We start from the raw sequence: 12,500 nt of genomic DNA on the forward strand, positions 1-12,500 counted from the left end.
TAGTACCACTTTAAGTCTTTCTCTGTTTCTCCTTATGTCTCTACTCTGATAAACAAAGACTCCTTAAGGACGGTGCCTACTAGGTATTTTTGCCCCGGTTTATGATTATGTATGAAATGTTGGAAATGTAGGATTATGTAAAAATTGGGGGTTACCACGCATTTTTCAAAGATAATTGATTAATAATATTTGTGAAAAGCTTTAAAATACAAAGCAATGTATGGCGTTCTTTCTGAAATTGAAGCTTAATTCTCTCTCGAAAATGCATGGTTACCCCCAATTTTCTTTTTGGATACCAAGAGTACTTACAAAGATCTACTTTTTCCGGATAGTTTTAAACCCCGCAAAAGTATCCCTGTATTAGTAAGCATCACCGATAGGAAACCCGAGTATCTCAGAATGCGCAGAAAGTATGCGTAATAACGATAGTAGGCACCGTCCTTAAGCCGCGGCTACACGAGCGATTTTTTGTCGCGCTGCCGATGCGATTTTTTCAAATGTTGTCGCGTCGCCAGCGCGCACTGAAAATCACACGTGTAGCCACCCTTGAGCTGTCGACGCGACAAGTGAAAAAAATCGCAAGAAAAAAGTCGCCAGAGTTGAACCTTTCGCGACAAAATCGCAGAGATAGTTGACCGTGTAGCCCCCTGCAACTTTTTGCCCGCGCCTGCGACGCGACTAAAGAGCATTTAGCCAATGAAATTAAAGGAGGTATGTCTGTTTATAGTGTCCAGGTTTCTTGAAGTATGCGATTCCCACGGCCTTCAATTTATCGCCAAAAACTTGTCACAAGTGTAGCCACCCTCGTGCGCAAGCGACGCGACAAAATTTGAAAAAAATCGCATCACCGGCGCGAGCAAAAAATCGCTGGTGTAGCTGCGGCTTTAGAATCGTGCTTAGATAGAACTGAGTTCCATCCGGACGATCAAGGTCGTCTCAGTCGCCCGGGTCGTCAGCGATCGCCTGGGTATATAGTGTTTCCATGTAATCGTCCCCATCGCCCCTGAAAATTATTTGAAACGACTGGGGCGATCGGGGCGATCGGGGCGATCTGGACGATCATATGGAAACCAGGCTTAAACATTGAAAGGGTTGGGCTGTCTATACTATTCTCACAGTGATTCTAACAAGTTCTCAGTGCATTGCCCTGTCTTAGGGCATTTTGACTTATTCAAAGAACTTTCACTTTTATTAACAAGAAATTCACTTACGCTTATTGAATTCCATCTAACTAAATCTAATAGAGGTGGATCTTTTCAACGTATAACTGACATCAGGGCCCAGGTTTCACTATCTTTATAGCACTTATTATTGGCGTCACAGTGTAATTATAACCAGATGTAACTCAAGAAAAAAGTTGTCACAAGTCATTTTCGAAATATTTGAACGTAAATGTTTTTTCTTTTCAAGATGAAAAGCTGTTGGTTGTCATTGGTGGGGATGAGAAATACGAGAGTAAGCAAGAAGAAGAAAAAGAATTTATTTCCAATTGTGTACTCAAGAAAATCGGATGGCCACATTTTGAAAGAGAACTCTTGGATGGCAGAAAAAGCTTCATGTTTTCTTGGAACAAGAAACACAGACCAATTCACGAAGAAGCCATGATGCATTTCCTGGATCCACGTAAAAGAGGCCAGAAGTTTGTGTGCCAGAAAAAAACACAAGCTAAAAACAATCCTGTAAGTTGCTAATGGTAATAAATTTGTAAACCGCACATATCACTTACAATCTCATCATCATGAGTGGTTTACAATTCTTTCTCTGATGCGAGAACGGACGTCAGCCTGTAAAGGCGCTTCTGGCAGCTCCTATCAGTCCATATTATTTTGATTTCACCCACCTACCCAACCCACACATGAATGTGAAAGGAGGCGACAGACATGAACCCCTCCCCCCTCCCCCTCATGAACACAGCAGAACCTCTCCTTAAGGACACCGTTCCAGAATTTGGTCAAATGTTCATACTAATCCGACTTCTATTCAGGGAACACCAGCCCTGGTCCCGATGGTGTCTGTTAAATGGTGCATTGTGTATGGTGTATACAATGTTGATTAACAGGAAGGGTTCTGTGACTGGGCCTATTATTATTATTATTTATTATTATTATTATTATTTTATTATTATTATTATTATTATTATTATTATTATTATTTGCTTGAGCAGGTTGAAGTTTTGGCAGCTATTCAGCTGATATCGACCTGCTATACCCACCCACCGATACACTCACAGAGGACAGCCACAACACCTGGAACTTCATCCCCTACTCGTCTCGAATAGTGTGTGGGTTCTTTAACGTCCCACAGGGAACTAATGAACATGAAAGATATTTGTGAGACGGGGCCTACGGTTTATAGTCCTTATCCCAGAAGACTTGAATGTCTAACCATTTGCAGATGTAATTACAAAGGCAGCACTTTCTCTTCAGTTATTTTAAGATCCTGAGTGTTGATCCGGCCGGAGTCGAACTCACGACCTCCCGCATGGCAGCCCGGTGCTCAACCAACTGAACTGTGGTCGTAGTGTCGGGTTTTTTCTCCGGCTGTATTTGAAAAGCGACATAGATCAGGGTCTTGACGATTTCTAGAAAAAAATAGTGCGATTGAAAAGTGGTGGAACATGAGATAAATAACGAAATATGTCTTTATTCGCAGGCTAACAACATAAGGACGTTTCGGCAGTCAGGTTTAGCCAAAGGTATTAAACGCTCGAGAAGTGAAATGCTTCCAGTTTTAGGAAAACCACCTTCGTTTGACACATCCGTTGAATTATATCGTAAACGGTCCTGATAGTAGCCCGCTAAGTCCTTTGGGAATGTGTGACTTAAGGTGAGAGTTTTAAGCAAATCATCAATGCAAGAAAACGTGGAAACCATATAGGGGTGTCTTCTTGCACAGCTCCTTTTCATTGAAACAGAAATTATATTACAACAATAGGATAGAATAATATAGATCAAGTCAAGCCACCTCACTCCTTCAATCATGTAAGCGAGCAACTTTCTGGATTGACTTGGACACCGTAACTAAGGTCTTTGCCGCTGCTAACATTGCGTAACACTTAGGGTAACTTTGAACTTTTCACGCAGTCATTTAATTTTGACATAATCTATTTTCTCACAGAACGAAGTCTGCACACACAAAAAGGAATATTTTTTACGATTAGAAAAGACTTGGTTTCGATTATATTTTTTCCCTTTCTTTTGACATCAAGGTAACTCCAAATGTACCATCAAGACCGACGCAGGAAACTGCCGTTATTCCTGTTGATAACAAAGTGGAAAACCAAGGAAACGTAATGGAAGCAAATGCATCCGTTGATGGAACAGATTCAACCTCCCCCCAAGGTAATGATTCAGCTTTATTTTTCCAATTATACGGGTGTCCGAGCAACGAACTCAATAGCCTCTGTGCCAAGATTTCCCTTAAATAGATAGTCATAGAAACTACTTCTGTGAAGTCCTTGATCCTTGAATCATGATTCCTTTGCTTAAGAACAAATGCGAGCTAAAATGAATTTAGTTTTTCTAGTCTTCAAACTGCTCATGATCCTCCTGTCCAGAATGGAGCTAGCAGCTGATCAGATGAAAACGTACCCAATCTTTGATAAACGTCGCTAAAATTTAATTAAACTTAAACGAATTGTCCCCTATTACCTTTCTCAAGAACCGTCACTGTCTGTCCCTTTACGTTAACTGCTCGAGAAAAGAACACGAGACACTTAAAAGAACCGAGTCGTAAATACTCCTTTTCTTTGACCATCTCAGTTTTATCAGAAATGACACACAAACAGCGGGGTGACAAACATAGATATAAACGCGCATGGTTTGAAATTATGTTCAGAAGTGACGGTTAATACAAAATTTGAGTTCACTAACTTGTTGATTATTAACTATTAAGTAACAATAGGTAACAAAAAACTAATAAAGATTTAGCTTTTCGTAGCCTGATCCTCAGTTAGTGAACTCCAATTTTCTTTTAACCGTCACTTCTGAAGATGTATGCAGAAGAATACGAAACGTCAAGTAAAAGATAATTTCAAATCATGCGTTTAATTCTGATGTTTGTCACCGCTGTTTTTGTGTTATTTGTGATAAAAGAACCAAAGATAACCATACACGCGCACTCTACACTTTGAAACAAACCTGACCCTCAAGCTAACTTTGTTGTTGAAAATATTTAATCGACCTTTAAACTTTAAGGGGGACTTCGCGATGTTTACCCAAATTGAGATTGTATTTCAGTCTGGACATAAATGCATATTCATAGTCGCTTTTTTCAGACAATTTTAAATCGCAAGCCCTTGAATAAGTTGAGGCGTCGACTAGTCCAAATCTCAAGACTTGCGTGAACCTTAACCTAATTTTCTGTGTATCATATATTCTCTGTTTCCCGATCTTCAGAATTTACAGAACTTTCTCGAACTACCCATCCAAAAGGTACTGTCCTCTTATCGACTATCATGCAGAACGGTGCAATCTCTTATAGAAGCGCAGACGTAAAAGTTTGGATGGATGGCAGAAAATGGCGAGTGTCCGATAACGAGGCGCGAAGACTGCAGCAGGAGTGGCGTTCAAGTCCTACTACTCAATTAGAACTTGTTGCTGACGATGAGGGAAAAGTCCAAGTAATAGTTAAAGATGAGTCTACGTTTTTTCAACGTGTGTGGCTTTCACTAAGCGGGTTTATATCGGGCTAGATTTACCCTGGTGCCGTGGTGACCCTAGCAAGAAGGCTAGACTAGCTCTCACACGTTTCTTCCTTTCTCGTGTGACGCAAATTATACAGGCTCCAGGCTAAATCTTTTAAAGATACAAAGTAATTTAGCGCACACGAAAGGATTCGGCACTTTTCTAAAACAAATGTCAAAGGATACAGTAACCCTCACGCTCGCATACGTTGTAGCCACGAATTCTCCCCGGGAATTATCGTTAGTTTCCTTTTGTTCTAAATTTTCCGTGTTTTCTTTTTCAGATATCCTTTGCTTTGTTTTTGCCTTTTTGTTCTCTTCTCTGTAAAAATGCTACCTTATCTTAATTGTTTGGGAGCAGGGCTGGCGCAGTGGTGAGATCACTCGCCTTCCACCAATGTGGCCCGGGATCGATTCCCGGATTTTACGCCATATGTGCGTTGACTTTGTTGGTTCTCTACTCTGCTCCGAGAGGTTTTTTCCCCGGGTACTCCGGTTTTCCCCTCTCCTCAAAAACCAACATTTGCAGGCGTAGCTCAGTTGGCTAGTGCGAGGCTTTCGAAGCAAGGGGTCCCCAGTTCGATCCTTGGTGACTTCAACGTCTTGTTTCCAATTTCCTCTGATCAGTGTAGCTATAGCTTTAAATATCCGTGAAACGGAGCACTGACAGAGGGAGGGAGGGTAAAAGGCGCACTGTCTGCTTCCATTGATACCAGTTACGCAACTGAAGGAACTACCGACGTTAAGTAAAGTGACTTTAACTTTAACTTTAACTTTAACTTTAACTTTAACCTCTATTAATAATCTCGTTTGCATCCTTTCTCTGGTTTTGTTTAGTTTTGACCACGTTTATTATAATTATTTATTTATCAGCCCGGATTGAAGTCTTGAATTTTGTCAGTTTCTAGTTTTTCTGGATTTCTGTTAGGTTTCTATTCGTAAGTTTTCTGTATTTATATCCGTATTTTTATTTATATCCTTTCAGTGAAGAGTCGAGTTCGAATTGTGGAAAGGAGTCAATTGCATATATATTGGAATAAGCACTTTAATCAATAAATTTGACACCTTATCCCACTTCACACATATTTTGTAAACTTCTTTTTCATGCCCCCCTAAACAAGCATAGCAACAAGGCTTCTACTATATCAAACACTCAAACTTTTTTAAACAAGTGCTAACTTAGACCGTGGTTTATAACAGTCATTTTACCTCCAGAACTTTCTTGGAAAGAGTTGTGTGAAGTTGGCAAGTACTGCCATGTGTCATCCCTGTGCTTGCTTTCTCGTCGCTCATTTCGACAATGAACAACTTCGATTTACAAGACTGAATTGGCCAAAAGGACGATGGCGATGGCTTAGCTGGAGGGAGATTTTTTTCTCCAAGCTCTGGCTAAATGGCCTTTAAATAAACCGCTTTGAAGTTCGCTTCAAACAGTTGAAGTTTGTGAATCCTGTCAAGGAAACTGTTGTCCTTATCAAGAGACGAAACTACAGTTTTAAACGCCAACACCACAATTTGAAATTTTAACCTGCTGTTACAGGTTCAATACCACTACTTTCTAACGCTTAACTTTCTAAAGCCCCACAACAAGCACCTAAACTAGATTTGCATTACATTAAACAGTAATATAAAAGAGAAAGTTCTTTTTCATGAACAAAAGTTTTTCAAGTCACACAAAGCTTTCGAAATCTATCCGGGTTCCTTCTTCAGTGATAATAACTGGGATTTGCGTCCTCGTTTTACTGAGTCTTGCAAAATTATTCCATAAATTGGAGGGAGGTGATTGCCATGATCATGGTTCATTGAAGGTCGTCGTAAATGAAAGTTCATGACCTGAAGGATGATATTAAGTGAAAGAAGGTGGTCATTTTGGCCAAGGATTTTTACATTGGCCGAGTTGATGGAGTGACCTTTGCCCTTTGGGTGTTAGGACGCAGCAGACGTGAGTTGGCATGATCACTGAAGAAAAATTGAGGATGAATTTCGAAAGCTTTGTGTAACGTACTTCAAAACTTTTGTTCAGTGATGAAGAAGAACATTTCTCTTTTATAATAAGGAACAGAATTCAGCAATCGCTTGACAAAGCTGTGTTTCGAGTCATTGTCAGCCATTTTTGTGCACTATCCTAGGTCATCATCGAAAACTGTATTTAAAAGGCAAGAACAAAGGAGAACAGCATTCGGCTGTTTGAAGCAACATTTTAAAAAATCGGGAGCTAAAATGATTGTCCAGGAATCCAGATAATTAGATGCACGCCTGAGTTTGATATCCAACAGGGAGTGTCCCAATAAGACTAGCATTTGCTACCAATAAGATTATGATTGCTGAAAACTGCAGTTTAAAAGGTTGACTTGTGTCAAATAGCAGGACCTTAGTCCTTTAAAAAGTATAATAACTTTGGATCCCTGCACTACTATTACTATGCTACTGTCTTTCTTAAGAAATCAAGCCGCGGTTTTTAAGCTCCTTTTCGATCATTGCCCTCATACCAACGACAAAATAGTTTCGAACATCTTTCCAGCACATGGCCAACAGCTTGACAGTCGTCACGTCATCTCTCGACAGCTTGCTAACAGCTTCTCGCACACTGTTGCTGCTCCATTGGTATTCTTTTTGCAGAAAGCGGAGGAAAACCTCCACAGAAGCTAGAAACAAATGAAAAAGGTTGATAATTTCAATGTGTGTTTAGGCTTTGCATTTTTTGTGATTAAACTAGGGCCTGCAAACAACATGAGCTAAAGCAAAGCCAGGGAATTGAGATGCTGCAGAAATGTAACAAACAGTACTCTAAGCTTGGAGATGTTTCGTATGCGCCTTACTTGGCAAAGGGCATAGTCTAGCGTCAACACTGAAGTAGTCTGCAAAATTAATTTTAAGAGCAGTTTCACTTTCGGAGGCGAAAAACGCTCTTTACATCGATGAATTTAGTATGTATTTTGCAATGTGCAACGCTGCAAAACTTCTCCTGGGGAAAACCCCCTTTGAGCTATAGGCTGCGACGAAAAGCTTAGCTGCACATTACTGAATGGTTTTGAAGCATCCCAAAATACAAGCTTACCGTCGGCGGAGTCTGGTGCTACCTGTTCTTTTACGCTAACCCCGTCAAGTGCTCGCATCATTCTATCCTCCTCTTCGTTCTTCAGTTTCTGTTTCATAATCTTCACCGCTCGTTCAGCGCTCAGCAGTGCAAAATGAAGAATATCAAACGTCATTCGCTCTATGTCCGGATCGCGTGTGCTGTTCTCTTTGGTGTAGTTGGCCATGAAAAAGACGTGACCAGGTGAACTTCCGGTAGCTGCTGATGCTTCATACTTGGCGTTGTCTTCTTCTTCTTTTGTTTTCAGAGTGTCGTGGTGCGTCACAACTGTCATTGGTGCAATTCCTATTTAGCGAAGAAAGAATGCAGGTTTGAGAAATTCATTCACTTTAAAGACCGTGTCGTTATTTCCAAATCTTTTTTTCTGCAGAGGAAAGGGGTTTCCAAGAGGTTATAGCGCTAAATTTGCAAGCATATGCTATGGTGAAAATTAGATTTATCCTTAGTGGCCAAAAATTCAACTCCATTAAATAGCATACTGGTTATCTCCTCCCAAGGTCGAATAAGTGAAAGCAACTAAAATTTATTAACTTTCACCAATTATGATGAAATAATGCCCATATGCATCGCAGGGGTGCAGGTGGGGTTGATGGCAGCAAAGCCAGACTGATTACCCAAAGCGTTTAAGCAAGAGGTGTTACAAAATAATCACCCATCAGGTTTTCACTTCGGGGAACAAACAGGAACCACTTTTTTCCTCTGGGCAAGATAGCGGTATACTCATCAGTTCTGCCAGGCAATAAATTGAAAAGTTTCCCAGCTGATTACTGAAAAGTATTAGTAATAATAGTGAGTGTGATTGATACCTTGTCTACGAAGAATCTGTCTGACGGGATTCAAATAGTCCTTCAGAGCCCCCTCCGTCAACCTCTTATCATTGGCTTTGACAACAATAATAACACCATGAAGTTTGTCACTGAACTCGGAGTTGGAATGCAGGTTGTTCTTTGACGCCGTATTTTCTTTGCTTCCTGGCACTGAGCGAAACACATTATCCCCTGGTCTTAGCCGTCCTTCTAGGATGTTCTCAAACTCCTCGTTCTCGTTAGAGTTGTAGTTAAAGAAGCCACGAGTGTCTACCAACCGGAAGAACATTTCTGGGAGGTAGTCTTGGAGAATAATGGTTCCTTCACTTCCTGCCGTATTGTCAGGGACAGTGCCTTTTTCCTCTTTCCTCACAGCGCGTTCACACGTATTTATGAAACAACTCTTCCCTGATCCAGTTGGGCCAAATACACCAATTCTCAGCTTGGTGACATCATCAATCGCCAACCCCCTGAAGCTATCAAGGTGGGTCTTGCTGCCAAATGTGTAATTGTACAACTCAGCTCTGCGAAGGCACAGCTCATTTTCCAGTTCCAAGAGTCTTGCTTCTTCTTTTCTTATCCTTTCCTCTTCTTGTGCTTGTTCTCTCTGCCTTCGTTCTTGATATTGCTTCTTTCTTCTTTCCTCTTCTTCCTCTTGTTCCTTTTTAATGCGAAGTTGTTCTTCATACTCTTTTTGCTTTCGTTCATTTTCCAGTCGGCGTTCCTCTCTCTCCCTTGCAGCCCTTCGATCTCTTTCCGTGTTGTCCACGTACGTGTAGCGAGTCTCGTGCTTGGACCCTTCGGACTGCAGAATAATTAGTTCAATGAAAGAAACACGTCATGGTTTTTTAATTGACCTTCATACATATGAGTGGAATTTGAATTCTAAAAGAATGTGAGCCTGCTAAATGCGTTGGTCGATGCAATAGCACCCCAAGAAAATATTGTGTGATCATAATAGGACTGAGTGGAGATCAGTTCGGTCTGTAATTATACGAGTGATAACAAAATCGGACAACCGTGTAGCGGGAGTGCGATTCGTTTATCACGAGTATGATTACCGACCGAATTGGACGACACGAAGTCCTCTTACCAATTAATCATAAAAATTATAATTTCCGAGAAAAGAAGAGCCAAGTTATGAAATGGCTCTGAAAGAAAAGAAAGAACGAAAGTCCAATTTAGGAGTCTGTACACTGTTTCTATGGTGATTGAAATGATTGGTTGATTTCAACTGCAACTTTGAATGTGATTGGTTTATTTGACTGTCACATAACAACTTGGTAAAGCTCAATCGAGTAAATTGTAATCTTATGATTATGCATAATATTTCATGAAGAGTTTCCGTCCCAGAGAGGAAATCAAGACAATAATCAGTTTCTTCTATATACACTCTAGAACACCACGCTGTTAAATCTTAAGCGCCGAAATTAAAAAATCAACCCGGAAGGGACAAGAATATGGAACGAAAGTGAAAGAAAAATAGGACGGCATAGAAATGTGATTGCCTCTGATTGACTGATGAGTATCAGGATACTACAACACTTTCGGAGCAATGTGGTCTCGCGATTGAATGCTGTTGGTGTGAAATTCTCTGTAATGGTGCATTTGAAATGCCTCTTGATTGGGAGGAAAGAATTTGGAACAACCAAAACCGAAAAAAATTATGTCCAAGGATTTGCGAGGAAATAGGATGTTGAAGCTCCGGTCTGATTCGACCGGTTAGCTTATTACCAAACGAAAAAAACAAAAGCCGGAAGTTTATCGAAAGTGAAAGCTTTTCTTTTTCCCTGTTAAGACTGAACTATACGAAGGCAAACTTTTCCTTTTGTTATTTCAGTCTATTTCTTTTCAAATATATTTATGTTGAAAAACTTTATTTAAGAATCTTGGTAAGAAATAAAGATCTCGTTAACATTTGCTTTCCAAGAAAAGTAGGAACAAGGAAACTTAGTCAATGAAAAAAGACCTGAAATATCATTGCATATGGGATCAAAAATGAAGAATTGAGGTTTCCTCGACATTAAAACCATTGTAATAGCATGGTGCAAACTAACACGACTTGCTTTTCTGTTTAGGTACCTTATTACCAGAAGGGATACAATATTTCCAGCGCCCAGTGAAATGTGAAGTGAGCCTATCTCGTGGCTTTCCCGGCGTCCATATTCTAGGCTAAATCACCTCGCTTCGAATGGCTTCCTTACAATTAGATGTAAAGGGGACATTATCATTTCGTTGTATTTAACTTACCCCCATAGTAAGACGACGTTGGCCTCCTTGCGTCAAGAAAGACTGCACTGCGATCCAAAAGGGAATGAAAAATACACTCCTTTTTAGCTGATGACACTAGATGACGTCATGAAAATTTCCTGGAATTTTATCACGTGATTAAAATGGCAATTTATTTGAAGAGTTCAACTTTCGATCATTGTGGACTTCTTTGCTAGTTTCTCTTTAATTATGTATTTCTTTGGGAATCACACATCAGACTCTTTTCGAGGATACGGAACGAAGTCAATCGCGTGACAAAGTTAGAGTTGCGTGACTGTGTCGAAGAGTTTAAAAATACCGAAGAATGACAGTTTTTTTTTCCGGGAAATTTTGCGTCGTTGGTCATTGGATCGATCAGATAGAACGATAAACAATTCGATGAAACGAGTGAGTGCATTGCTCATCCAACTTTTGAGTGAAGCATTTTCGTAGCAACATAAAGGGTTAAAAGTGTTATCAGTGAGAAAGAAATGATGTCGAAAGTGCAAACCATCCATCTTTTCAATTGCGACCAAACCTACAAGTTTGATGCTGTTGAAAAATGGCTGGAAAGAGAGAAAACGACACAAGGATTCTCTGTTCAACAACATTACTTCCCTCTCTCAAAGATGGCTGAGACGAGCGAGGAAACCATTCCAAGGCTAAATATGGATTTAGCAGTGTTTGTCGTCCATGCACATGAATCGCGATTGTCTATCAACGAAGAAAAGGCTGGTATCGGGTACGCTGAGATCTATCGAGCTTTGCTTCAGAAAACAGGTAGGAGCAAGCTTATTGTGTCAATTAAATATACGCAATCCGTTTTTTTGGAAAGCTATGCGTGCTTTTATATTCTCTGCGAGGCGACAAACTTGTTTATTTCTGTTCGAAAATGAATCAAACGAAGGGTACAGGCCGGAAGTAAAAGAGAAAGTGAAACTTTTCTTCAGACTCGATCGGTGACGCAATAGATGGTTTTCACCTGACGTCACAGCGGCCATGTTGGTGTACAGAACAATAGAGAAAAAAGGTCTTTTGGGAATTTGACTCTATTATAGTGCAAAACATGAGCCATAATTTGCTGTAGTTTTATACGCCAACGTGGCCGTCGCGTCATGTAATTGAAAACCATCTATAGGCCTCTAGCATGGTGCCCTCGTTTTACAAACAACACCAGAATGCTTGCATGGTTTACGTTCTTTTCGTTTCTCCTGAAAATACAGAGAAAATTGAAAAATTTACCTAACAATATAAGCCATTCAATATATTCTGACGTCAGTGTAAAAAAAGGGCGAGTTACTGGTGTCTTCATCTAAAACAGAGGCACCCAACGAGGGTGTTCCGCAGTGGATATTCAGCTAGGCTGGCAAGTCATTAATTTTCATACTCTTTCCCTGGATTTGAATCCGTGCTGGCTGGATGAGAATGGAAACTAGGGGATACTGGACTACACGTACATTTTTGTAACGCGTCCATTTTAGGTTCATCAATGTCACGTGTTTAATAAAGGTTTTCAGTTTTTGTGCTTACGGACTAACCCGTAATGCACAACGTCATCGGGGTTGTCTGTCTGAGTGAGTGAGTGAGTGAGTGTAAGATCGCGTGCATGAAGCACTAAACTAATGAGGTCTTTAATTAATTTTAACAATTGATGTCCATTTTA

The 12,500-nt window shown here is 40.3% G+C and overlaps 3 protein-coding genes across 3 annotated transcripts in view; 2 read left to right on the forward strand and 1 right to left on the reverse strand.

Moving 5' to 3' along the window:
• The window catches only part of LOC137982199 (uncharacterized), an 11,630-nt gene extending 6,061 nt beyond the window's left edge, over positions 1 to 5,569 (forward strand). The window contains exons 2-4 of the mRNA XM_068829266.1: positions 1,411 to 1,679; positions 3,209 to 3,341; positions 4,398 to 5,569. Of these exons, the coding sequence (XP_068685367.1) occupies positions 1,557 to 1,679; positions 3,209 to 3,341; positions 4,398 to 4,693 (552 nt within the window). The 5' untranslated portion in view covers positions 1,411 to 1,556 and the 3' untranslated portion in view covers positions 4,694 to 5,569. The remainder of the gene's footprint in view (positions 1 to 1,410; positions 1,680 to 3,208; positions 3,342 to 4,397) is intronic.
• A 469-nt stretch (positions 5,570 to 6,038) lies between these two features.
• Positions 6,039 to 10,956, reverse strand: LOC137982198 (uncharacterized). The gene is made up of 4 exons (XM_068829265.1): positions 10,838 to 10,956; positions 8,588 to 9,392; positions 7,743 to 8,066; positions 6,039 to 7,329 (listed from the first exon to the last, which is right to left on the reverse strand). The coding sequence occupies exons 1-4, from the start codon at positions 10,841 to 10,843 to the stop codon at positions 7,121 to 7,123; spliced, it is 1,344 nt and encodes a 447-aa protein (XP_068685366.1). The 5' UTR covers positions 10,844 to 10,956; the 3' UTR covers positions 6,039 to 7,120.
• Positions 10,957 to 11,080: 124 nt separating this feature from the next.
• Positions 11,081 to 12,500, forward strand: part of LOC137982196 (uncharacterized) — a 14,695-nt gene continuing 13,275 nt past the window's right edge. Inside the window, exon 1 of the mRNA XM_068829264.1 lies at positions 11,081 to 11,617. Within this exon, the coding sequence (XP_068685365.1) occupies positions 11,329 to 11,617 (289 nt within the window). The 5' untranslated portion in view covers positions 11,081 to 11,328. The remainder of the gene's footprint in view (positions 11,618 to 12,500) is intronic.

This window comes from Montipora foliosa, chromosome 13 (assembly GCF_036669935.1).
Source record: "Montipora foliosa isolate CH-2021 chromosome 13, ASM3666993v2, whole genome shotgun sequence".
Taxonomy (NCBI): domain Eukaryota; kingdom Metazoa; phylum Cnidaria; class Anthozoa; order Scleractinia; family Acroporidae; genus Montipora; species Montipora foliosa.

Excerpts from the sequence above, each read along its gene's own strand:
- LOC137982198 (XM_068829265.1), bottom strand. Across the intron at positions 8,067-8,587 it reads ACAGATTCTTCGTAGACAAG|GAATTGCACCAATGACAGTT; the intron begins GTATCAATCACA and ends TTCGCTAAATAG. Across the intron at positions 7,330-7,742 it reads AGCACCAGACTCCGCCGACG|CTTCTGTGGAGGTTTTCCTC; the intron begins GTAAGCTTGTAT and ends ATTTGTTTCTAG.